Raw genomic sequence first — 27,164 nt, forward strand, 5'->3', positions numbered from 1 at the left:
AGGTCTACTTTGGTGTTCTTATATTTGTATTTTATTATAAAAGAACTACATAGTCATTGTAAAAATTAAAACAAGGTAGAAGAAATGATAAAGTAAATGAAAAGTAAAATTTCCTTGCCAATCTCTGTGTACTACTCTAATTCCAAAGAAATAACTACTAATATTGATACCTTTCTAGAAGTTTTGAATTTATAAAGAAACATTGTGTGTGGGCATTTATGTCTATATGTTTTAGATATGTAATACATATATTTAATATAAATAGACAATATTTTGTTTTACATAAATTAGGTAATGCTATGTGTATGCATTTGAAATTTACATTATTCAATTAATGACATGTCCTGTAGAGATTTCCATGTTATTGTATATAAAACTGCCCTATTTTAATGAGTGATTAAAGGGTATGCCGTAATTTATTTAATCACACTCCTCTGTTGATTAACATTTGTTATTACTAGGTTTGTTTGAATGAAATAATTGGAAAGGAGCGTGTGTGTGTGTGTGTGTGTGTGTGTGTGTGTGTGTGTGTGTATGCACATTTATAGCATTATTGCTCTAGGTATATGTCTTTTTATTGAAATATAACATTTATACAGAAAAGTGCACAAATCATAAGAGTACATCTTAATTAAATTTCCCTGAAGAGAACATCTCACGTAACCACTATCAAGATCAAGATATAGAATCCCTTTTGGTCACAGCGCTTCTCTAGTTCCTAAAGATTACTACTTTCCCAACACTTTCATCAGAGTCTATTAGTTTTACCTGACTTTGAATTCAAAATAAGCAGAATCATAAACACTATATACTAAGCATTTGGTCTCTTTATTTTTATTGTTTATGAGATATACCCATGTTATTGCATGTAATTTCTGTAGAATCAGTTGTGTGAGTTTCATTTATTCTAGTCTAATAGGTATTTAGATTGTTTCTAGATGTTTGCTATTATGAAGAGTGCTACTGTGAATATTCTTGGATGTCACTTGTGCGTGTATGTACTCATTTCTGTTTATTATATGCTTAGAATTGAATTTACTGGATATGCGTATGTTCCACTTTGGTACATACTGACAGATGTTTTGTAAATTGGTTTGCCAAGTTATAATAATTGCTCCTGTATCCTTGCAATTTGGTCTTGTCAGTCCTTTTAATTTTAGCCATTTTGGTGGTATGGTAGTGGAATTGCAATATGACTTAATGTTTCATTTCGCTGATAACTAATGAAATTGAGTACCTTTTCATGTTTATTGACAATTGGAATATTATTTTTTAGTAAGGTAGATGTTCATCTTTTGCCAAATTTTCTATTAGGTTGTTTCTTTTTCTTACAGATTTGTAGTCGTTTTTTATCCATTTGTTGGATATATGTATTGCAGTTAGCATTTCTGACTGGCTAGTCTTTTTATTCTTTTGATAAACAGGAGTTAATAAGGTTCAATTCGTTGTGTAAATCTGTTCCTTTTGCTATTTTTTTGTGTTCCTCTTTAGAAATTTTTGCATATCCCAACATCGTGAAGATATTTTCCTTTTTTATTTTCCGGATGCTTTATGGTGTTCTTTTCCCATTTAGATCAGTACTCCACTGGGAATTGATTTTTGCTGGTGATGTCGTGTGGAGATTAAGATTTATTTGATAGCTGTGGTTTCTTTTTCAAACATACCCATAGAGATTTTCTTTCACTTTGCTAGGTTAATGTTTCAGTTTTTAGAACAACTTAGTATATTAAGATAATAATGTATTTTTAAAATTAATGGTAAGGATTTATACTAGGACTGGATTTAATGTCTTTTTAAGATTGAAAAATGTAAAAATTTTCAAACTATAAAGAAGGGAATAAAAATTGTTGTCTTATTACTGTAGGATAACTGCTCTTAACATTCCATTGCTAGCATTTTAATGTTTCTTTTTCTTTTTCCTTTGTAGGCATTTGTTTGTTTGCATAAAATTTGCTGCGTCTGTATTTGTGTTTGTGTAAAATTGTGAAAACGTATTAGCTACATACTTATTTATATTTATTACTTTAAACCATGAGCATTTCTCTGTGTCATTAGTATTAATCAAAAGTCAGATTTCTAATATCTGTATTATTGGATATTAGGCATTTGCACCCTTTTCTTACTGTTATAAATAATATTGTGATGTTATGTATGTGCTTTGTTCTCATGTGAAAGTATTTCTTCAGTATAGGTCTCTTAAGGCTTTTAACATATATTGGCCAAATTGTAAGTCTACCGAAGATGACCAATTTAGTTTCCCTCTAGTAGTGTATGAGAGTCCCAGCTTAGTATCATAAATGATCTAAAGAAGGAAATATGAAATATAATTTCTAGATTTGTATATTATATTTAGGAAGAACAGCAACAACTGGACTTGGTCCCGGGTGGAAGGTAGAGAAGAAAACTGAAAGAATCAGCTGGGCATATGGTGGCTCAGGCCTATAATCCCAGCACTTTGGGTGGCTGAGGTGGGTGTATCACTTGAGGCAAGGAGTTTGAGACCAGCTTGACCAGCATGGTGAACCCCATCTTTACTAAAAATACAAAAAACTTAGCTGGGCATGGTGGCACATGCCTGTAGTCCCAGCTTCTCGAAAGGCTGAGAAGACTGATAACTTGAACCTGGGAGGCAGAGGTTGCAGTGAGGTGAGATCGTGCTAGTGTACTCCAGTCTAGGTGACAGAGTGAGACTCCGTCTCAAAAAAGACAGAAGAATCTTTAGATAGGATACTGGGATAATATATTGAAAGGCAGGGAATTTGGAAGGAGGATCTAATGTGAAAGGAAAGATTATTTTTTAGGCATATTGACTTTTGGATATCAAGATGTCTAAGTAGAGATGTTCTATAGAAATTGCTAATCCTTTGTATATCCAAGCAATTACATACCTATTGTATGATAATAATTAATAACTATATATATTCATTTAGTGCTTTAAGGTTTTTAAGGTGCTTTTTATGTAATCTCATTTGATTTTCTGATGTAAGATGGATATCATTACTACCACCAATTAACAGATGAGGAATTTATTATGATACCGAGTAGCATCAAGAACTATTAAATACTGGTCTGTAGTGTAGTTGATACTTTACAGAGCTATCTTATTTAACTCTGTAAAAATTCTATAAGATTTTGCCCTCCAGGTTATAGGTTAGCAAAGTTTTGCATGATTCAGTTTTAGTTGTTCAACTCACACTGTTAGTGTTCCTATTTGGAACTGGATTTTATTTTTTTGAATTCCCAAGCTTGTGCTTTTCTTGTTTTGCCATACTACCTCTGGAAGCCAAGTTCACCTAGCTAGTAATTGGAAGAGATGATATTAAAACCCAAGTCTTCTAATGTTTCATCTAAATATTGTTGGCATTTTGTCCACTTTTTTTTTGACATGGGGTCTCACTCTGTCGCCCAGACTGGAGTGCAGTAATGTGATCTCAGCTCACTGCAACCTCTGCCGCCCGGGTTGAAGCAGTTCTCCTGCCTCAGCCTCCTAAGTTGCTAGGACTACAGGCACCTGGCTAATTTTTGTGGTTTTATTAGAGACAGGGTTTCACCATCTTGACCAGCTGGGCTTGAACTCCTGAACTCTTGATCCACCCACCTCGGCCTCCCAAAGTGCTGGGATTACAGGTGTGAGCCACTGTGCCTGGTCTATTTTTTCTTTTAGCATTTTGTTTTCCTATAGTAATAATCACTAGGTATTCTAAAACCACTAGAAGTTTTTTTCTTATTTTGAAAGCAACCATAGTTCGTATATGGAAAAATACAGTATGTTTGTATAAAAAGCATTTTTAAATATGTTTGAATAATTTAGATTTATTAAAAAGCAGTCCTGGACTGAAAGGTATTTGATCTTCATTTAAGTCCTCGTTTTACAACTTACTAACTTGGGTAAGACACTTACTTCCCTAATATTTTAGTTTGTTTATTGGTAACACAAGGATAAGAAAGAATTCACAGATCCCAATAGTTAGGATCTTAGTCACTGGATTCAAAAGACTTTGGTTTAAATTTTGTCTTTCACTCTTAAATAATGTGTTTTTAGGCAAGTAACTCAACCTTCCTGGGCCTTAGTTTTCTATTTTTTTAATGAAAATTCTTAACATAGTGTTACTGTAGGATTCAATGCAATGGACTATTCAGACCAGAGACTATGTCTTCCCCATCTATTGTATTAATATCATCAGCACCTAGGACAGTGTGTGGCATATAGTAAATGTTTGATAAATCTTAGTTTACTATGCTGAGGAAGCAGAATCACAAACTCTTAAAAATGCCATGTAAATGCTGAGTATTTTTGGAGTTAGAAAAATCAGAGTCTAGTTTAACTTTTTCATTTTGATAATTTTATACTTAAAGTTGCAGAAGTAGTAGAGTTTGCATAAACCTTTCACCCAGATTCCGCTAATGGTAAGGCTTATGCAACCATATGGTACAGTTGTCAAGGTCAGGAATTTAACATCGTTGAAATACTGTGAAACTACAGACCTTGTTTGAATTTTAATGTTTCCCTCCAAATGCCCTTTTTCTGTTGAAGATTCAGGTTAGGACCAACATTTCATTGAGTTATCCTGTTTTTTAGTCACCTCCAATCTGTGGCAGTTGAACACAGACTTTTCCTTGTCTTTTATGACCTTGATACTTTGATGAGTGTTGGTCTGTTTTGTTGTGGTTTGTTTGTTAATTTGAGTTTCTCTGGTGTTTTCTCATGGTTAGATTGATGCCCTGCATTTTTGACAACCCCGCAGAAGTGATGTTGTGTCCCCCTCAATGTATTATGTCAGGGACACATAACATGGGTAGGTCTTAAAACTGGTGATAGTAACCTTGATCCTTCCTTATTATGGTTATCTGCCAGGTTTTCCCACCATAAAGGTACCATTTTTTTCTTGATAATTGACAGATATCGTGTAGTAGATACTTTGAGACTGTTTAAATATCCTGTTTCTCAAAATTTTGCCCACTTAACTTTAGCATCTGTTGGTGGAGACCTTGCCTATAATAGTTTTTACCATGGTGTTTACCTAATTGTGATTTTGTCTTTTCCTCATTCCTTCTATATTTATGTTCCTTGTAGCTGTCCCATGTCCTCCTCCATTTATTTGTTGTTGTTTTTACTATTTCAGCTTGTATCTGTGGATATTTATTTTATTCTGTGGGTTATAATCCAGTACTGCTGTTGCTTACCTTCTTGCTCAGATCATTCCATCTTTGGCTATTAGGAGCTCTTTCAGACTGGGTCTTATGTCCTTTTGGCATCCTCTGATCCTTATTTGAACACTTGCGCTTCTGACATTATGATTTTCTAGAGTCATCTTATATTTTTCTCTGACCCAGCTCTGGGCTCAACAAAGATCTCTGATTCTTTTTATTTGAATAACGGTATTTAGAAACTACATTAGAATTAATGGCATTAGAATGGGTGCTCAGTATGTTGGGTGTCATTGCTTCTCAGTGACCTTAGCAGACAAGCTAGGAAATACATGTATCTCTGCTAACCCACACATGCGCACAACATCTGTAGTAGTTTCTTTATATGAGTGGGGTCCAGGCATCTGTATTGAAAGAGACTGAGTAGAGGAGAGAAAGGGATTGTATAGTTCAGATATATCCAGATTAGCAGCTCTCAAATGTTCTGGTCTTGGGGCCCCTTTATACTCTTAAAAAATACTGAGGACTCCTAAGAGCATTTGTTTATGTTGGTGATATTTATCAGTATTTACCATATTAGAAATTAAAGCTGAGAAATTTAGAGTTTTATATATTAATTCATAACAATAAAACTCACTATTTGTTAGCAAGTAACATTTGTAAATAAAAAATAACTATTTCTAAAACAAAACATTTAGTGAGAAGAGGGAAATTGTTTTTTTTTTTTTTTTTAATATCTCTTGTCTGGCTTGATTTAACTAGATATAAGCATACCTGTGGTGTCTGTGGTGATATCACATTTTAATTAGTCTCTGTAAAATGCCACTGTATACTTATGAGAGAAAGAGAGTTTTAAAAAGTAGATACTATTATGAAAGTAGTTTTGATGAAAGGGTATCAGAAACTTTCACGAGTCCCTACGCTATGCTGGTTCTTCCTTGCAAGTTCTAAAACATCTCTTAATTACCCTGACCTTTTTCTCGTTTTCAATCTTTCCTTTTTTATTCTCCCGACTTTAAACATAAAGAGTTAAGAACCACTGATGTAGATTTACTGAAACTGTTACAAAATACAGGCACATATTACTGGAAGGATGGATCCAGAAGAACTGCTATGAAGAGAAGGAGAGAACTTAAATTATGTGATTTTATGGAACTCGGAAGACTAGAATTTACAAGTAGGATAGGGATGGTCAGCACTGTTTCAGGTAAGGTAACTTGATTTGATCAGTTCATCTAGTTCATCTTTAGTTATATAAACTGTAAGATGCTGATACAGTAACCAGAATTTACATTTATAGTGAGATATGTAATAGGGAAATAGATCAGAATGTTTGTTTCCAACTGTGTTCTCTGAACCTTTTCAGAATCAAAGAATAGCTCTGGACTTTCTTCTCTGACAAATGTAGCTCCTTTGAAAATTTTGCATGCAATCATGGATCATGCAGAGGGGAGGGATATGGTTCTTGATTCAGAAAGCCCTGTCCATCAGTGTACTGCGTCACCTCTCTGTCCTGTTCTGGGGCTTTGTGAGCTTGGAATTTGAAGTCTTCCCGTTGACTGGTTACATTTAACTGTTCTTGCAGCTCAATCCTGGAAATATACATGCAAATTAAACTTAAATCTTAAATTTCTCCTTTTCTGCACTCCATGAATACTCCCAAATATTGCTAGCATTCTTTCTTGTTTACAGTATGTTTACAATACAGTAAATTGTGTTACATCTTTCTTTTAACATTTAAACTTGTTATACTTTTAGCCACCTTGATTGAACTTGGGTGTTTCCTAGGCAATATTCTGGAATAGTTTCCTTCTAGTGGTAGTTAAACACATCTTTTTGTATATGGCTGTGTACTACTTTTACTCTCAGAACCACCATTTCTCTAAGTTTGAGCACAGTTATTTTATCTCTGTATGCTGACTACAGATTATTTTTTCAAAATGTTTGGCCAAAAGAAAGAGTATAGTAGCTGGAAAAATTTTGGTCCACAAGAACTTATAGGGGGAATTTCAGTGTGCTTTTAAGAAGAGAAGAAGTAGCTGATGGTGTCGGGGAGACTATAAAATAGATAGTGAAGCAGCAGAGCCTTGGAAATGGGTGGGAATGGAATTAGTAGTGAAGAGTGTAGGGGAAAACAGACCACCTTCCTTCCAGTGGGTTGGAAGGTGAATGAGAATACCAAAATTTGAAATTGAAAATTGATGGGAATATGTGACTCCAGAAATGGAGAAGAGTGATGGTAAGGACATAGTCTTCTGCCAAGTTCCTTACCTCTTTTCTGTAAAGTAGATGGTATAGAATCTTGAAAGCTGAGCTGGGGAGCTGATAATGGATACTAAAGGCAACAGGGCATTATTGCAGATTCCTCATTAAGGAAATGATAAGGGAATAGTTTTACATTAATTTATTTGTAGAAGAAGAATACATTGGGAGATGATAATGCTCTAAGTCAGTGAGGTTGATATGGTTAATTGGAGGGAAGTGGATGTCACTGGATGTGGGCACAGGATGTTGAGAATAAAGAGAAGGAAGAGTCTAAAATGATTCAAAGGAGTCAGACAGCTTGTTTGGAAGGTGGAAAGAGGGACCAAATTGTGTATTTGTAATGAAATATTTATTCATTATATTACGTCTGGCAACATTATTTTAGGTACGTTTATACTTGTTATATCACTTACTACCATTATTGAGAATAGACAAAGTTGAGAAGAGTAGCAGCTTTGGAAGAAAAAATAAAAAGGGGGGATATATGTGATAAACTTGCAGTTCTCATGGTCTGTTGTTTCATCCCTAAAGCCTGTTGCAGTTATTTCTCAGTGTCTTTATTTCTCCCTTTGAATTTCTGTGCTTATTCTCGGTTCCATTCAGTTAGAGTATGACATGTGCTGTTTGTATTAGGGTTTTCTTTGGTAATATATCAGAACTCTGCTTCTACATTTTAAGAGCTTTGAAAAGGAAATCTCATATTTAGAATGGGCTCTTAGTATCTAGAATGGCACTTTGCACATATTACAATCTCAGTAAATGTTTTTTTATAGTATTTTAGCCTGATAGAGCGGGCACTTAATAGCCATTGAATGAGAAAATGAATGATAGCTATTATAAGAAATAACAACAAAGAGTATCTTACTTTAAAATATCAAGACAGTATACATGTACACAAAATAAATATAAAAGTGAGACTTCATTTTGGGGTGAAAAGTAAGTCTTGGTAAAGCAAGTCATTCTGGAGTTAATGATTAGAATCGAAGGATATTTTTGGTATAGGAAGGACTCTTTATGTTTAAAGTCAGGAGAATAAAGAGGGAAAGATTGAAAATGAGAAAAAGTCAGGGTAATTAAGAGATGTTTTAGAACTTACAAGAAAGAACTAGCATAGGGAGTAGCAAGAGGAGAGGAAGCATGACACTATAGGCCTCTACTTCTCTCTTAACTTGGGGAAGAAGTCAGATGAGTTTAGAAGGGTGATAGGAAAAGGAAGTCATGTCTGACGGATTGTGCAGTTTCAAAGTGGGAAGCCCAGAGGGAGATTGGCTTAGTGGATGAGCAGGGGCCTTAGAGTTTTAGGAGGAGAAATGTCTGAGTTTAGTCAAATCTGAAGAAAGAAGGGCAGGTAGGGTGGTGGTGGTAGTGGTGGTAGTGGCGGTGGCGGCGTTTCTGGACTGGTAGTAAGAACAGCATTGAAATTCAGGCCTGCACATAGGCATGAGGGTACTAATGGGACTAGGTGAAAATCATAGTATTTGTATAATCACTTTCCATGTATGTGGAAATAACAGGTTCATATATATGTATTAATCTTTTTATTGTTTGCACTTACAAAGGCTCTTCTTTGGTTTGTGAATTGCATTTAACAGCAGAACTTATTTATGAATTTATCTTACACTCTTCTTGACACTTTTGCTAAAAAGAGTTTCTCTCTTTTATTGCCACGTGCTACATTTCCATGGTTTATTTGCAATTTATGTGCTGACAGAAGTGTTTGCACTACTTTTTGGTGCTCCTTCAAAATAGGGCAGAGAAATTCCACAGCTGCTTACATAGTCTGTTATCTCTCCTTGTCTCCTACCCATTCCCAGTAATTGTTTTTCAGTAAATATCACTTCAGAGGTGATAAAAGGTCTGTATTCCCAAGTCTTGTAGGTGGTGATTTTACCTTCCACTTGTAGGTGGTTTTGTGTTCAAAATAATTGATACCAATGAAGCCAGAAGAGTGGTCACTGTACTGGTCTATAACTTGATAGACTTACTAGCTAAGTAAATAATCCTTTACATCACGTTTTTGTGCCAAGGTTCTTCATTTGTGATTCTCACGTGGCCTGCATTTCAGGAATTCATGAGAACTTCCATTTCTTATTTGATCAGTCTGAATCCCTGGCTTAGAGTGCATTTTTCTCGTGAATCCCTTCTACACAGCTCTTTTGCACCTTTACACTGTGAATCTGTTAAGATGTTCATCATCTTTTGCACCATGCTTTTGAAAATGTAGCCATTAGCACATTGCATTTATTGAATTATTCTCAAGGATCTTTACTGTATTTTGCAGCAGTTGAAAGTTTCTTAGTTTTAAGGTTCTTGATTTACTTCAAGGTTAGATTAAAAATGTGGCAGTAAGGAGGGGATGATTGTATACCATCAAATCTGATGAGAACTGACGACAGTACTGTTAGTGATCTTAGAACCTTGGTTTTTCTTTTCTTTTTTTAAGTACCAGTAACTCTGAGAATTGAGATCTGAAGATGGAAGAACATTGTTGAAATGTTAATGTTTCTTTTAATATTTCTCTATTGTGTAGTTAACATCATGTCCTGTACAGTGTAGCAGCCTAAAACTATACTTATTTCTGTAAATACATATTTGGTGATGGTTTATTGTAGAGCCCAGGAAAGTACTGTCTAAGATCTTGAGTCATATGACAAAAGTGTTGAGCATGAAGATAGATTTTCACTGTTAATTTGTCTTATCTTTCTTTTGATATGATTATCTTTTAGATTTTGTGTGCTTCACTTGATTTTTTTATAAATACAAAGCCCATCCAGAAGTCTAAATTAAATATCTTTTATTCTCCAATATTGCATTGGTTTTTGGAACTTAACTTTTCTGTGTGCTTTTAACTTCAGCATCAGTTTCTTTAAATGTGGGAATGAAATTGATATTATGCTTTCCTGACTTTTGCTAGGTCTTATGACCATCTTTTCCCAGGACATTTTTAATCTTTTTTCTCAGGTAGATTAAAAAAAAATCCGTTTATCCCTCAGTTTATGTACTCTCAATTCTTATTTCTCACTGCCTATTAATAAATTCTGTAGCACTGTATAGTTAGCACACACATACACATAGATCATCATTCTGGGAGCGCGTATATGTGGGTTTAGCAAAGTATTAAACATAAAATGGCTTTTTGTCAATGAACTTTTTATTCATGTCTAAAATTGGCTTTTCTTTTTTTAAACAGATAAGTGTAAAGCAGGAAATTACTTTTACTGATGTATCTGAGCAACTGATGAGAGACAAAAAACAAATCAGAGAGCCAGTAGACTTACAGAAAAAGAAGAAGCGGAAACAACGTTCTCCCGCAAAAGTAAGACAATATATTAAGGTGGTAATCACAACCTTTTAATCCAAACTGTTGGTTAATCTTATAGGCAAGAACCTGGCTGGACCCTAAGGCAGATATAAAAGTCTCGTGTGGTTTAGTAGGAAGGGGTGCATGCCTGCGTGGAGGTGGTAGGCCTTGCTTTCAATTTTTCTGCTTCTCTTTAACCATGTTCCTGGTTTTTCTAAAAATGAACTTTTCTTTTTCCGTGTCTCTAACAGATGGCATGCATTGCCCTTTCTTCTCATTTGTATTAGTTTTCCTTATCTTTATATTAAGGCTTCAGGAAAATGTAATACCAGTTATTCATCAGGAAAAGGTACAGGATCCATGTTAATAAGATGTAAACTTCATGAGGACAGGGACTTCATTTTGTTCACAGCTGTATCCTAAGAGCCTGGAATAGGAGACATAGTTGATCCTCAATAAATATTTTATGGGTGAACGAATGGGTTAGTAAATAAACAAGTGACCCAGGCTGGAGTGCAGTAGCATGATCATGGCTCACTACAGCCTCAGGCTCCAGGGATCCTCCTGCCTCAGCCTTCTGAGTAGCTGGGACCACAGGCATGTGCCACCATAGCTGGCTAATTTTTGAATTTCTTACAAAAATGGGGTCTTGCTATGAGGGCCAGGCTAGTCTCAAACTCCTGGCCTCAGGCAGTCCTCCCACCTCAGCCTCCCAAAGTACTGGGATTACAGGCATGAACCACCACTCCTGGCCTGCTTGTTTCTCTTTAATATAGTGATAGCTGAATGTATGCAGCATTTTTGGTATTCTTAGAAATTCTCTGAACTCTCTGCAGTGTATTTGCATTTTTATATTTAAGCCTTATTTTTTTCTTCCCTCATGTTGTGAGAAAGTCTTTTTTAAAAAGATCATACTGTAATATGATTTTTTTAATGACTTTTTTTAAACTTGTGATTTGGAATCATAATAATCATTATTATTTATATATTTGTATACTTTTGGACTTACGGGTGTGTTGGAGCCAGCCCTAGCTGGCTTGCAAGATTTGATTTGCAAGCCAGTTGCCAAAACCATTGGTAGCTTATAATTAGCTATGGTGGGAATATTTATACCCTGGAAATCAGCAAATGCTTCTTTATCCCCTGATGCCTTAGCTGGTTGTTAAATATTTGCTAGCATACCACTATTTGGGGGATATATAAGTATGCCTACAATAGCAAATTTTGAAAAACATAAAGACTAAAATAACCCATAGTTGCATTTCCTAGAGTTAACTACTTTGATTTTCTGCAACATTCCCTTTCTTTTTTTAAAATTTGTATGGATAGATATGGAGGCATAATATAGGTTTAATTAGCTGATTTTTAACACTTAAAGTATATGTAAGCAATTTTTGTGCTACAGGTATTTAATGGTTTTTGTAAACAGTAGCTACATATTTTTTCATAGATCCTGTTACATTTAATGATTGCTTGATTGGACATTATTATGTTGTTGGAAAGTTTTATTCCTTTTGTTTCTGTTTTAAATCATACTGCAGTTAAAATGTTTGTGTATGTATTGTTGTGTACTATTGATCAAAGGGTGTGAACTTTTAGAAAGGTTTCTTGATAATATTACTCTTTCCAGAAATGTTATACCAGTTACATTTCTACCTGCACTGGACCTGAGGTATATCTATCTGCATTCTCACTGGTCTTGAGTATCAGACTTTGCTTAAGATGGGAGCCTCGTTATAGTTTAAATTTGAATATTTTTAGTTTCTGGTCACATTAAACTTTTAAAATTTTTGTTGGTATTTTATGTTTCATGTTTTGTGAAATTCTCCCTTCTTTTCTTTCCTCTGATTCACTTATTTTCTTGGGGTTTTACTGTTTTTCTCAGTAATGAATGTGATTTTTTGGGGGGTTCTTTACATTAATGAACAAATCAAATTCTTCAAATATAGAATAATACCAGGTTTTAAGTAAAAAATTATTTCTAAAATTGTTTATAATAATGATTGATTGTGTTACTTTGGGTTCACTGTTGATCTATGGGGAATCTATTTCAAGTATAATCTCTTAGAAATTCTGACTAAAACCCAGATTATCTTCTCATTGAGTGTTGGACTCTCTATTTGGTGATATGTTCTAGGTACTTGTAAATATAGATTAGATGTTTACAGCCTTTAAGCTATTTTGCTCATCTAATTTGAGGCAAACTCATTTATAATGTATCATTTTAGAATATTTCTAAAGGTATTATTTAAGTATTTATATACCATGACATAGGTAATAGTATTTTAATAGTAATTTAAGTGTTTATATACCACTACATAGGTATATGAATATTTATAGGTAGAATATTTCTAAAGGTATTATTTAAATATTTATATACCTGTGTAGTGGTATATTTATATATATAATTGGTAGCTTATAATTTGCTATGATGGGAATATTTATACCCCAGAAATCAGCAAATGCTTCTTTACCGCCTGATTCCTTAGCTGGTTGTTAAATATATACTTATGTAGTGGTGTATTTATATATATATATACCACTACATATATATATTTATATAAACATATATAAATATACCACTACATAGGTATATAAATATTTAAATAATGCCTTTAGAAATATTCTAAAATGATAAGCCAATAGATGATAGCGTTGGCTTATTCTAAATATAGTATATATAAGAATATATTTTAGGATAGTCCTTTAGAGAAATTCTTAGGAAGATGAAGTGACTAGAAATAATATACAGCAGAGAGAAGTGTAAGAATAACAAACAGACCAGGTGCAATGACTCACACGTCTAATCCTAGCACTTTCGGAGGTTGACACAGAAGAATTGCTTGACCCCAGGAGTTCAAGACCAGCCTGGGCAAGATTGTGGAACTCTATCTCTGTTTTTTTCTTTTTTGTTTTAATAAAGAACAAACAATATTTTTTTTTTTTTCAGTTGTCCTGGCATGTTACATGTAATGGGACAGGGAATGGTTGTGGACTGTTTTTAACCGCTGGTCTGCCATCTCCAGATGAATGGGTTTTTTGTGTCTGGAGTCTTAGAACTTTAAGGTATAACCAATAAGTAATTTTACATTTTCTCAGGAGTGTGTATAAAAATTTATGCTTCAGAGCTTTTGTTAATTTGTTCTGCTCTTTCGTATGAAGAGATACTTACCCAAGTTTATAAATCAATAAGTGTTGTTCATTTTAAATTCCTTAAAAATAATTTCAAGTTCTTCAAATAATTATGATTTATTATGCCTAGAGGATTCCACTCTCCCCCAACACCTTTTCCAAATCTTAAAATCTTGCCATTTTGAATATTTCGAGTATGTGTCATCATTGTATAGTATTAGATTGGGGATTTGCACAAGAAATATAAGTAATGTGATAGAGTTTTAGTAAAAATATCAGAGCTTATAAACATTCATATAACTGTGGCTCCCTTCATGATAAGCTTTGTGGGAAGAGGTACTATGTTGTTATGCCATCTTTAGCTGCCATGGATTTTAAGCAATAATTGCCTTCTGAACCTTTCTCATATGGCAAAGCTGAGTCTTTTTTTTTTTTTTTTAACTTAAATGCAGTGGGAAAGACTGGTAATCTTAAGGTAGGTTTTGATACTCGAAAATTGCTGAAATACACTTGGCAGCATGTCTGATGAAGAAGGTAACTGAGCTGGGGAACATCATCTAGGTCAAGCTATTTGTATCTGTTGTGGAGTTAGCTGTTTTATGAAAGTAAGTTTTCTGCATAATAGAAGCTTACACCATTTAAACATAAAATTTCATTTTATTTTCACCCCTTTTGGGAAATCTTTTGTTGTGTTGTTTTGCTTTTGAATATAGTGTATTTGAACATAATTCATCTTTTAATGTCTTGAGGCTGACATAAACATTTAAAAAATCATGTATTGCAATTGAAGCCCTCTAGGAGAACAGAGATTTTAGGGCTCTGCCCCACCCACCTTACCCTGAAAATCCTCACTGCTAGACTTTAAGTGCTTATAATCAATCACTTCATTTCTCATTCCTTGATGACATGCTTTTCGTTTTTACGTTGCTGTATATCAATGTGGCCACTTCACACCGCTTTCCTTTACCCCTTTGATTCTGTTTTTGGTGATTGTTGTATTCTTAAGCTTGAAAACCTCAAATATTGATACTAGAAGTTTCTGAATAAATGGGGTATTACTCCTAGACTTTGGTATTCACTTGTTACATGAATTAGAAGGTAACATTTTCCATCTCAGAAGGGTTTTAGGAGGACTGTTGGGTTAACATAAACGAATTCTGATATTTTTCAGTAAAATATAACAATATTATCTAAATCCCGTGTTGTATATATTTTATAGGTCTTTTCAAACTTTTTAATAACTGAATGAGAGGATATTTTTGGTAACATCTCTTTATTCTGAAATATATCTCTCTTTTCATTTATTCAGCAAATAATTTGAGTGCCTGTTACATGCTAGGATCTCTCATCAGGTACTGAAGAAAGGAACTGGGTTTTTTGTTGTAACACTTTAGGTGATCTGAATAAAAATTCATTATTCAAAGTTATGCTGAAACGAGGAAGAGCACTTTCCATACATCAAGTAGATAATAAATTATATAGAGAATCCTTTCCTGGCAATTTATTATATGTGTTGATTCCCAGAAAAGATTTTAGATTTTGGTATCAAAAAGATTTAAAATTGAATGATGTAAAATAAGGAAAATTTAATTAAAAGAAACAGACAAATAGATGTGCCAGATATTTTTCTTGCTTTCTTCTACATGTTAACCTTGACTTAGGAACAAGTAGCTATAAAGATGAACTGATTATAAGACTGAGGATGAAAACAAAGTATGGAATAGTAAGAAAATGAAGGAAGAAGATTAGCAAAATAATAGGAATTGATTTATCTAATTTTCCCAGGTAATTGTGTGTCCTGGGCAAATTGTTTTTCTATGGAACTGAACCCTAACTTTGAAAAAAAATCTGATGTAAACCTTTCTTTAGAAAATCTCATATATTTCTTTGCCTAATATTCAGGAAACAGGAAAGAACTTTTTCTAAAACCCAGGATCATTATCCTGAACATAGTTGTTGTACCATGGTTATGATACATTGAATTTCTTGTTGTGGTGCTGTCAGCAGCTTGCCATTTAAAAATGGAATTTGGTAATGAGAAAAATGTAGTACTGAGAAACAATAAAAAATCTTAATGAATAAAAGAAAGTGACAACTCAAGAGTGGGTTATTAGCGATGACCAGGACAGTCAAGATGCCATAATGGGTATTGCTCTGGGTGGCTTTTTTATCTGTATATCTTTGGATTTGTACTATTTTCCATTTCTCATTGGATTTGGAGAGTAAAGAGAATTGTCGCAGCTGTCATTCTCCATCCCCAGTTGCAGTAGAACATCTTATAATAGGTGAGAAATGTAAACTCTCTAAGTTGTCTTTTGGGTTTTGGTGGCTTCAGAGTTATTTTGATTGATTCAGGAATATATGATAAAACCCTGTAGTCCTTAGTTTAAAATATGCTTTAATAATTTTAGTAGTACATATATGAATGTTAAAAATCATGTCTGCCTTTTAAGAAAACAGAACTTTTTCTCAGTGAGGGATGTCAGGTTTCATTTATTCAGTGGCAGTGATCCTTATGGAGTGAAAACAGTCTCTGAATTTGAATAGGCAGACCTTATGGCTTTGCCTGATGAAAATGGGCATATTTTTTAAGATAACCTTTACCATATGTGTATATTTAGGTAGCCAAACTGGGAATATATTTGTCTTAAAACAGAAAATATATCTGCAATGGATATGAGATTAAGAAAGCAGATTAACTGAGAAATTCTATTTGATATTCAAATTTTTGTCTATAAAATCTTGTTTTAAATTTACTAAACAATACAAAAATCTAGTGTATGAGAATTATTTAGAGTATTACTAATTTCTCCACTTGCTAAAGCCTGATCACTTGGTCTATGTAATATACCATATTTTCTACTGAAGTAGGAATGACAAGAGGCATCTGAAGATGCTATAGCAGGCATCTTAGAATTTAAAATTTTAAACTTCAGATTCTTCAATTATAATGGTGTTCATATGTTGGGGAAAAAAGAAAAGTAAAAATGTTTTATGGTGCCGGTTGCAGGTAAGACTGGTAATCTCTAAGGCAAACACTCTCAACTGATAGATCACATTCTACTAAAAGATCTTGAAAAGGTGTGAGCAAGAAAAGAAGGCAAGTCTATACTGGGAAAGAAAATTTTGCCTGCATTAATATGCTGTTTTTGTTCTGCTAAGGGAATTATTATTTGCCTACCCAGTTCTCTATTGCACTACTCAGTTATCTGAAGACTGAAAAATTGAAAAGTCAAACCACCATGGCACCACCTGTGTGTAACAGACCTGCGCAATCTACACATATAACCTAGAACTTACAAGTATAATAAAAAATAAAAAATTAAAAAAAAAATTGAAAAGTATTGCTTTTTGCAACAAATTTGATAAAACAATAAAGTAGTAAGCTGGGAGGAGTATTTGATATGGACAGTAGGTGCCACGTCAGTTGACAAGTATAGAGTCTCCACTATGCTCCAGATACTATTTTGGATACTGAGATTATAGAGGTGAATTAAAATCAGTTGGGTATATTTAAAACAGGTTACAAATTGGAAGGGCCATTGGTGCTCATCTGCGTCAAGATGAGTTTACTCTGTGTCCTTTAAACAAAGATGTTTGTTACTCTGGCCTAGGGAAAGAAAGGAAAATATAAAATATCCAAGAATTTAGTGTTCCTGTCCTCGAACTTAAAAAAGCTAGATTTTCCTGTTTGTTTATCCACAAGGCAGCGGTAGCTGTTTCATCCATAAAGTTCACCTTGAATTAAGGCTTGAATCTACAATGAAAGGCAGCAGTACCTCCAGTGCCAGAAAACAATGACCTAGAACTCCTTAACTCTTCATAAAAGGGCTTTGTACAGTCAAGGATTACATCCGTTTCACATTAAGCAACTTGGGCCAGATTTGTTCCTTACAAAGCCTTTCCTTGCAGTTGCTATGCCACAGAAAGCTCTTGAAGTGCCATGTTTTTTGGCAGTTGGATTTTCTTATTTTTAGCAACATACATGAAAAAAATACCTGATACTGTCTTGTTTTTAGTTCTATTTTATGTAAGTATTTAACATCTTTTTGTTTGTTTTATGTTGAAAATATTTTGAGTCATGTTTTAAAAGATTTTGTGTGTTTTCCTTTTACACAGTGTTAACTTGCTTATTATTATGTGACTTGGAGGGGATGAAAAAATTTAAAAGTGACTGGCCCCAAGATGAAGCTTTCCACTCTCATTGACTCTCTTCAGGAAGCTGTGGCACCCACTTCCATTCTCCTGCCAAATGTTTCCCTTCTATGACTTTGGTGCACAGACTTTGAAGCATTGTTAACCACATTTGGCGGTTTGCCCAGAATCCAAATACCCTGTATAATTTGCATAATAATTACCATTGATTTGCATATAGTATAGGCTGAACTGCCTTCTTGAATTTAAAGTAAAAGTGTTTTAAGGATTAAAGCCTTTTTCCCTTACCTACTACCCTTTCCTAGGTTTGGGAAAGGGTCAAAGCTGTGTGTTCGCAGGCCCTAATCAGTTTCCACAGTTCTTTGTATTTGTTTTGCAGATTTCTCTATGTTGGACAGTTTCTGAGCTCCCATTCTGTATGCTCACACCTAGAGCATTGTTTCCCTTTCCCTGGCCATACCCCACCTGATAAGATCTTCTAGTTTTCTTTGCTGCTTCAACATATTCTGCCTTTTTTTATTCCTTTCTTTCCTCAATAATGAAAAAGGAATCATTATTTTTACTCTTCCATATGTCTGATGAAAGGCTGTTTTTTTGTTTGTTTATTTGTTTTTTGAGACGGGTTTTGCTCTATCGCCTAGGCTGGAGTGCAGTGGCATGATCATGGCTCACTGCAGCCTCGACCTCCTGGCTCAAATGATCCTTCCATCCTCAGCCTCCCGAGTAGCTGGGAGTACAGGTGCGTTCCACCACACCTGGCTAATTTTTGTATTTTTGTAGAGACGGGGTTTCGTCATTTTTCCCAGGTTGGTCTCGAACTTCGGGGCTGAAGTGAGCCACCCAACTCGGCCACCCAAAGTGGTAGGATTACAGGCTTGAGCCACCATGCCTGGCCAAGAGGCAGTTTAATGTTACACATTGAACAAGTTGTTGGTAAATGGGAATCCATGCAGCCCAAGGTGAGCTTCTCTCTGGCTCACAGTACTCTTAATCTCAAGAAGCCCAGAAAGATAAGATTGCTTTCTTTGTCCTCTGTCTTCCTTCCTTTTACCCACTTCTATTTTTTTTAAGTTTTTAAAATAATTTTTTAATTCAGTACTTATGCCCCAGATGGACCCCATACCCACTTCTAATTTATTTATTTGACAAATATTCTTAGGAATATGTTTAACAATGGTTTAGTAGTTCTATAATAACCTTAGAGCTCCCAGACTGAAACAGACCCTAAATTCTACCATATTATACCTTGAAAACTTATTTTTTTCTCTCTCTTTTTTAAGTTATAAGTAACCACTTACATGGTTCAAAAAAAATGTGTTAAGTGTACAGTGTAAAACCTACCTCCCACTTTAACTCTTCTCTGCCCAGTTCCCCAGCCATCACAATCAAGGTTATATACTTCTGTATATATGTATCTTTCTCAAGTAGTTTTTATGCCTATACACATAAACATATATTCCTATGTGTACCTTTTATATACAAAAGTTAGCAAAATTATACACTGGGCTCTAAACTTTCCTTTTTTTTTTTTTAACTTCACAAATCCTGATACCCTTTTCATATAATTATATAGAGAGCTTTCTCATTTTATTTTACAACCATGTAATATTAAATTGTATTCCTTTTCCATGATTTATTTAATTAGTCCCATACTGATTGATATTTGCATCATGTCTAAAGGCTTTTTTCCTGCATATATGAGAGTTTGAATTTGAAAATATACCTGTGCTCACCCTAATGGAAAACACTTAGGAACTCCATCATGCATCAGCATTACATGGGAGAAGGCAGAGTGATGAGCTCTTACTTAACCAGCTTACAAGGTTTTATTAGTGATTTTTACTCATTCTGAGTCACATTGTACTTTCCTACAGTTAATGATAACATTATTCTAATAGTCTTTTCAAGATTATTTAAGAACAAAATATTTCATAATCTCTGGTGACCGTTGTTTGCAATATCTTTTTTAAAAATTAGTATTTACTTATGTTTTTAAACTTATTTCTTTTGTTTTTGCCTTTTTTTTAAACTAGATCCTTACAATAAATGAGGATGGATCACTTGGTTTGAAAACCCCTAAATCTCACGTTTGTGAGCACTGCAATGCTGCCTTTAGAACGAACTATCACTTACAGAGACATGTCTTCATTCATACAGGTATTTCTTGAATTAAAATGGGCTTATGGCCATGAAAATTATTATCTTTGTTATTTTCATCTTCATGTAAACGTCCTTCATTCCTAAGACCATAGCTAATCTGGCATTCCAAATCAGAGATTTTGTAGGCCAGAGTGTCAGAAGGAAGCCAGGAAAAACTCGTGAGGAAACAGTTATCACGGATGTGTAAAATTAATTAAATAGTCTTAATTGGACACTTGTTTGGCTTAATGTGCTCCATTTAACTAGAGAGATGATTAAAGAATGTATTATTAAAAGCCTGCTTATTAACATTTATTGAGTTTAAAAAGTGGATTTGGAAATCAAATATAAATAAATGACAGCTAAGATAATGAAGTTGTAGAGAACAGTATTAAAGATGGCAGACCTTTGGGTAAACCAACTAGACATGTAAGATGAACTGGGGAAAAAAACAGTTAGAAGGGAGATTTGATGAACTAGAAAAATAGTGTCCCAGAAGCTAGAAGAAGAGAGAATTCCAAGCAGGGCAAGACCAACAGTGTCACTGCCCTAGGGAGGATAGAGGTTAGAGAACTGAGAAAAAAAAAAATAGCAAGGAGATCGCAAGTAGCTTTTCAGAAAGCAGAGAATAAGGGTTAAACCACAAGTGGGCAGTGAAGAATTTGAGACTTAAGAGTAGACTACTTTTTAAGGAGGTGTGGTGTAAGGGAAGGAGAGAAAATACTAACATAGAAGTGTTTCAAGACTGAAATAAGGTTTCTCAGCATAGAACAGGCCAGAGAATACTTTCCTTAAAAGGAAAAGCTCCAGCAAAGTGAGAAAGTTTGAAGAGACAGGATCTTTTAAAAAAGAGATGTTTAGAAAGTTCTGAAGAAAATACGTAAAACGGCATAAATGGATGGTTAACCAGGGAGGAAAAAAGATGGGTACACCTTCTTCCAGCACAGGAAGAAAAGATATTTAGACACATAAAACCTGTAGAGTTCTTTCTCACCTCATGATTTTAAAATTCAATTTTAAATTGCTTTATTTATTTCCTTCTCCCCCTTGAATATATAGATCAAATTTAATCTCATTTTTATGTGATGTGAGAGTATGAATTTTTAAATCCTGGGAAAAAATCGAGAGGAAATAAAATTCTATTAATTACAACATCAAAAGTTTATATGGCTATTTTGTGATTTTCCAAAATTTGGGCATCTAAGATTTTTCTTTCGTCAGAAACAGTAACTAAAAACTGTTGTTTTATTCAGTAACTAATTTGTGGATGTGAAATTATTTTAAGGCGAAAAACCATTTCAATGTAGTCAATGTGACATGCGTTTCATACAGAAGTACCTGCTACAGAGACATGAGAAGATTCATACTGGTGAGTGTTACCATCCTTAGTAGGTTCATTAAAATGATTATTTCAAATGCGGAGAAGAATTTTTAATAAGTGGCAATGATTTGCCGTGATTTCCATTGGTTTAGACTATAAATCACAGGTTATCTTTTTTTTTTCCTTTAGTAAACCAATGTTAGCTTTTAAGACTTGACTTTAATGTCCAAGCCCAAGACATTATTTTGAAATACAGTTGCATAAAAACCTAAAATATATGTTTAAAGTGACAAAAGGAAGGAAGATTTTCTGAAATTGCTGTTTCCTTAGGTGTTTACTAAATTTAGAGTAAAGTTATCATTAATTAGTCTGGGGTAGGAAGCAAATTCCTGACTCCTAAAGCAGCAGTACAATTCATTCTCTTTCTTTCTATTTCATGTATATGCCTTACCTGATCAGTGGACATGTAATCTTAAAAAGTTGAGAACTGCCAGTTTCTCAGTCAAGTTATTAATGATTTAGAAATAATATTCTGGAGCATCACTGTAAAGGAACCCATACCTAAACCTGTCTCATTTTAGAGCAAATATTTATTTGCATTTTTTTTTGACAGTGGTAAAACCAACTTTTATAAGTAGTCTGTTGACTTTTGACCTTTGTTACCTCTAAGTATGTTGAAAAGTGTTTCTTTAGAATTGATTTCCAGCATTAAGCTTTTTGTGATGGAATAAAAGCAGAGTTGCTAAATGTGTATAACTTTGAATTTTACATTTGAATAGAATTGAGAATTATGGTGATAATATGAGAATATTGAAAATATTAAAGTTCTTTTGATTTTTCTGTTTTAAGTACTCAAGCAAGTACCTGCCCAGTGTTGTTATGTAGATGTGTTCTCATGGGACCTGCAGTATTTGTGAAAGGACAGTTTGTCATACGGAAGCAACCTTTTCTGTCTAATAACTTTTTTTCAATTTTCTTTGCCCCTAAAAAGAAGCATGAATGTGGCTGGAACTTAACTATGCAGTACATCTGTACGCTTGGATATTCTCCTTTTTAGCAATCATTTTGCACATTACTCATTTCAGTTTTTTCAGTAAACACATAATCATCTTTTTCTGTTGGAAGGGGCTATATTAGGTACTGTGGGAGAAAAAATTTTATAGATTTTTGTGTGACTTATAGCTAAATTTAAATTTCTGTATAACAAAACCTCATCAAATAAAAATGAAAGTTATTTTTGTGTGTTCTTAATACCTATTGGGTTTTGATATTTTATTCATTCAACAAAAATTTATTGAGCATCCAGTGTTTTTCAAGCACCAGAAATAGATAAGGCAGTTTCTTTCTTTGGAGTTTACGTTCTTGTGGAAAAATATATGTATAAGCAACCATAGGGCAATTAAGTGTTGTAGAATTGTATACAAAATTCTCAAGATACTATTGTGCCCTGAGGAAAAGACACGTGCTGTCTGTTGAAAGTTACTTCAGGAAGTTGTCACAGAAAAGCTGCGTGAGGCTAAGTTAAGAATATATGTGTGTGGATGGGTATGTATCTGAAAAAAATATTTTGAAACAGTACTTACCTTTATTGCACTGTATATTTTTTGAATGTGTGTGTATGAGTTATTTATTTAAAAGTGCTGGTCACAATCCTGTAATCCCACCGATTAGAAAAACAACTGCACTAGACCATGGGGAATCTTGGATTTATGCAGAGTACAATGAGTTATTAATGTTTTTTACTAAGTACCAGAAAACTGTGTTAAATATTTCATTTAGTCCTCACATTAATCTTGAAAGGCAGAAGTATTACTATCCCCATTTTATAGATGAGAAGGTAGTGGGAAGTACACAGAAGTTAAGGAACTTTCCCAAATTTATATATCTAATAAATGATGGAGCCAAGATTTCAGCTCAAGCCTCTGTGATTCCAGAGTACACATGTGAAATCACTGGCTATGCAGAATGGGACTAGAAGCAGAAAGTTATCTTTGGGCCTTTTTGAGTTTTTCTTGCTCTGCCACTAAGCCAATTATGGCTTAGCCTTCCTGTATGTATAGTAGCACCTAAAAGTGGTAGAAGCAAAGGTTGTAGTTCTCATGTTATAGAGAACAGTTTAGAAGAAGATAAGGAGTTGAGAGGAACCAGGGCAAAGCAGTCACTAGGGTTCCTTAACAAAGAAAAGTTCTTTTGAAGAGAGACTCAGTTCTGCCCTATTGTTCCCTTCCCACCAGGTAGAACTGATAGAAAGGATAGTTTTTCCTTCTTTAACTTCATATTCTTGATTCTTTTTATAGATTGTTTTTAAAGACGGTAAAATGTTTTTTGTTAAACCTATTTGGGAATATATATATCTAGAACCACAAATAGGTTCTCCATCACTTAATGTTCTGTCTTTACTGTTTCTTTCATTTTCTAAATGGCTTTATTTTTGGAGGAGAGTAGTGCCCTAAAGTTTGCCCATGTCAAGGCTTTCTTTCTCTGTAGGATCTTAGTTTAGAAGAATACATTTAAATAGTTATGGCATTAAAAAAGATTTTCCCTATTTTTATCCATTTTTAAATTGTCAAGCGAGTGATGAGTCACTTAACTGACCCTTAGAGGTTGGTGAAAACCATCAGTCCTTAAAGGCTCCATTTTCCATACAGCCTTCTTTCTCTCTTTAGGTCTCGTTATACTGCCTCCTCCTGGTCCCTCAAACCCCCAGGCCTATTTTCTGCGCCTTTGCAACATGGTTAAAAATCATTACCTGCTTTGTAGCTATGGCCAACAATAAATAAATCTGTATCTTTTTAAAACTAAGAACATAGTTGATTTGGTTTTCAAAAGGAAAATTTTTTAACGTGCCCTAGACAGGCTATTATTTAATTCCATTTCCTAAATTTGGGCTTGTCTATTTAGGGAAGAGTACTTTTTCATCCAGAGGCTAATCCCTGAAATCCTGGTTTAAGGTTTATTCCTTTAGACTAAGCCACTGAAAACTGTCACATTGTAAATATCCTCAGGGCTGCTATTTTTGGCAATTATAGGAGATTTACCTTTTTTGTGAATATTATCTTTTTTTGTAAATATTACAGATCCTTTATTTAGGTGATGTTTTGGATGTGAGAGAAAAGATGAGGATTTGAGGATAAAGTCAAAGATAATTCTAACTGATAATTTTTTTTAGGGCCAGAATTACTGATCAAGTGCATATTAAGGTTAAACATTTATCATCATTGGCAGATTGCCTTGTGGATCAAGTACTTTTGTCTGAGGTGCCTATTTTAAAAATGTGTATATAGAATAAATGTTACAATGGCATAAGAAACTGCCAGTCTTTTCACCAAGAGGGATTGAGGAGTAAAAAACTTAAGTACCATTTTCAATTTTATTTTTGTAAATTCCTCTAAATAGTAAGCCACCGAATACCTATCCTGATGTTCTGTTATACAAATTATGGTTGCTTTTTAGTCATGCCAGTTTTCATAATTTATTTTTTATTTCAATTAGTAAAAATGTTATGAAACTATTTTTTCTTTCTTTTCTTCTCTTCCCTTTTCTTTTCTCTTCTTTTCCCTTCCCTTCCCTTCTTTTCCCTTCCCTCCCCTCCCCTTTCCTCATATCCCCTCCCCTTTCTCTTGCTCTGTCACCCAGGCTGGAGTGCAGTGGTGTGATCTTTGGCTAACTGCTGCAACCTCCACCTCCTGGGTTCAAGTGATTCTCCTGCTTCAGCCTCCTGAGTAGCTTGGATTACAGGCACAGGCCACCATGCCTGGCTAATTTTTGTATATTTGGTAGAGACAGGGTTTCACTATGTTGGTAAGGCTGGTCCCAATGATCTGCCCTCCTCAGCCTCCCAAAGTGCTGGGATGGTAGGGGTGAGCCACCACGCCCGGCCAAAACTGTTTCTATATATAGGGAAGTTTTTATAGATGATTCTCCTCCCAAAACCAAAAGAGATTTTTGAAGAAAACTAAATCACTCAGAATTACATATGTTCACTAGGTTTCTTTTCCATAAAGTTCTTTTTTAAGTCTTTAGTTCTTAGATTTATACAGTTCTCTCTATAAAAATACAAAAACACTGGAAAACCTGTCATCTAAGTTAGTGTTCTTCATGCCTGAAAACATGTCAGTCCTCTTTTCCTCTTTACTATGACTTTTATTCACAACTGTGTTAAATAGCTGAATAATAACAGTATTCTTATTTTTGTCAACCAGTTGGGCTAATGGGGTGGGATGAGAGGGAATGTTAATTTACCCTTGACTAGCTTAGCTTAACCCTTCATATTTCTTTTAGTATAGTTCAGTTATTGATAAAAATTAGTTTTCCACTCATGTTTTTCAAGCCCTAATTCATAGTAAATTAGCTATAATAGAGAAGTCTTATGCAAGAAAATGTTAAAGACCTACTTAGAGTTTACCTCTTAATTTGTGAGGATGAAGGAAATGAATACTGTTTGTATAACTGAGAATGTTGTGTGCACTACAAGCTCTTGGCATTGTGATTGCTGAAGCCCAGACTGCTCTGTCATGGACAGATCTTGCCAAGGAAGTATTAAGCAGAGAAGTATGGATTGCTGGGACTGACATTTCAGCTTTAACAAAACTTTTGGAAACCAGATTTTTTTTTTCATCTGCAAAGTTGTTAATAATTCATACTAAAAGATTTGGTTATATGTAAAACATATAAAAACTTAATACTATATCTCAGTAAAGACCATAAAAAATCGTGTGTGTGTGTGTATGTGTGTGTGTGTGTGTGTAATTAAACTATGGTGTAATTTTATATATATATAAATCATATATAATATATATAAAGCATACTTAAACATTTTTATTTACGAGGATAGGGGAAGTCATCTAGAAGATTGATTCTATTTTATTATTATTTCTTAGAACTGAAATATGACAAATCAAAAGCTTTATAGTGCAAGTGCCCAGTTTTCAATTAAGTGTATATATTTTAGGTATGATTATCCCTACCCCCAAAATCTTTTTTTTTTTTAATTTATTTATTATACTTTAAGTTCTGGGGTACATGTGCAGATTGTGCAGGTTTGTAACATAGATATACACATGCCATGGTGGTGGTTTGCTGCCCCATTATCTACATTAGGTTTTTCTCCCAATGCTATCCCTTCCCAATCCCTCACCCTCCAGGCCCCACTGTGTGATGTTCCTCTCCCTGTGTCTGTGTGTTCTCATTGTTCAACACCCACTTATGAGTGAGAATGTGCAGTGTTTGGCTTTCTGTTCTTGTGTCAGTTTGCTGAGAATGCTGGTTTCCAGTTTCATCGATGTCCCTGCAAATGACGTGAACTCATCCGTTTTTATGGCTGCATAGTAATTCATGGTGTATATCTGCCACATTTTCTTTCTTTTTTTTTTAATTGCATTTTAGGTTTTGGCGTACATGTAAAGAACATGCAAGACTGTTGCATAGCTACACACATGGCAGTGTGATTTGCTGCCTTCCTCCCCATCACCTATATCTGGCATTTCTCCCCATGCTATCTCTCCCCAACTCCCAACCCCCCGCTATCCCTCCCCTATTTCCCACCAACAGATCCCAGTGTGTAGTGCTCCCCTCCCTGTGTCCGTGTGCTCTCATTGTTCAACACCACTTATGAGGGAGAACATGCGGTGTTTGATTTTCTGCTCTTGCGTCAGTTTGCTGAGAATGATGGTTTCCAGTTTCATCCATGTCCCTACAAAGGAC

General features: G+C 34.4%; 1 protein-coding gene across 6 annotated transcripts in view; it reads left to right on the top strand.

Moving 5' to 3' along the window:
- ZNF148 (zinc finger protein 148) overlaps nt 1-27,164 on the top strand; it is a 148,128-nt gene that overhangs the window by 75,219 nt on the left and 45,745 nt on the right. For 5 of the 6 annotated variants that reach the window (XM_032268284.1, XM_032268287.1, XM_032268285.1 and 2 more), the window contains 3 exons: nt 10,604-10,729; nt 20,035-20,158; nt 21,426-21,509. In XM_032268284.1, coding sequence (XP_032124175.1) covers nt 10,604-10,729; nt 20,035-20,158; nt 21,426-21,509 — 334 coding nt within the window. Of the gene's footprint in view, nt 1-1,188; nt 1,205-6,626; nt 6,631-10,603; nt 10,730-20,034; nt 20,159-21,425; nt 21,510-27,164 lie in introns of those variants that run through there. The other variant, XM_032268290.1, reaches the window with a different exon arrangement.

This window comes from Sapajus apella, unplaced genomic scaffold, assembly GCF_009761245.1.
Source record: "Sapajus apella isolate SASKATOON/1434 unplaced genomic scaffold, GSC_monkey_1.0 scaffold178, whole genome shotgun sequence".
NCBI classification, from domain to species: domain Eukaryota; kingdom Metazoa; phylum Chordata; class Mammalia; order Primates; family Cebidae; genus Sapajus; species Sapajus apella.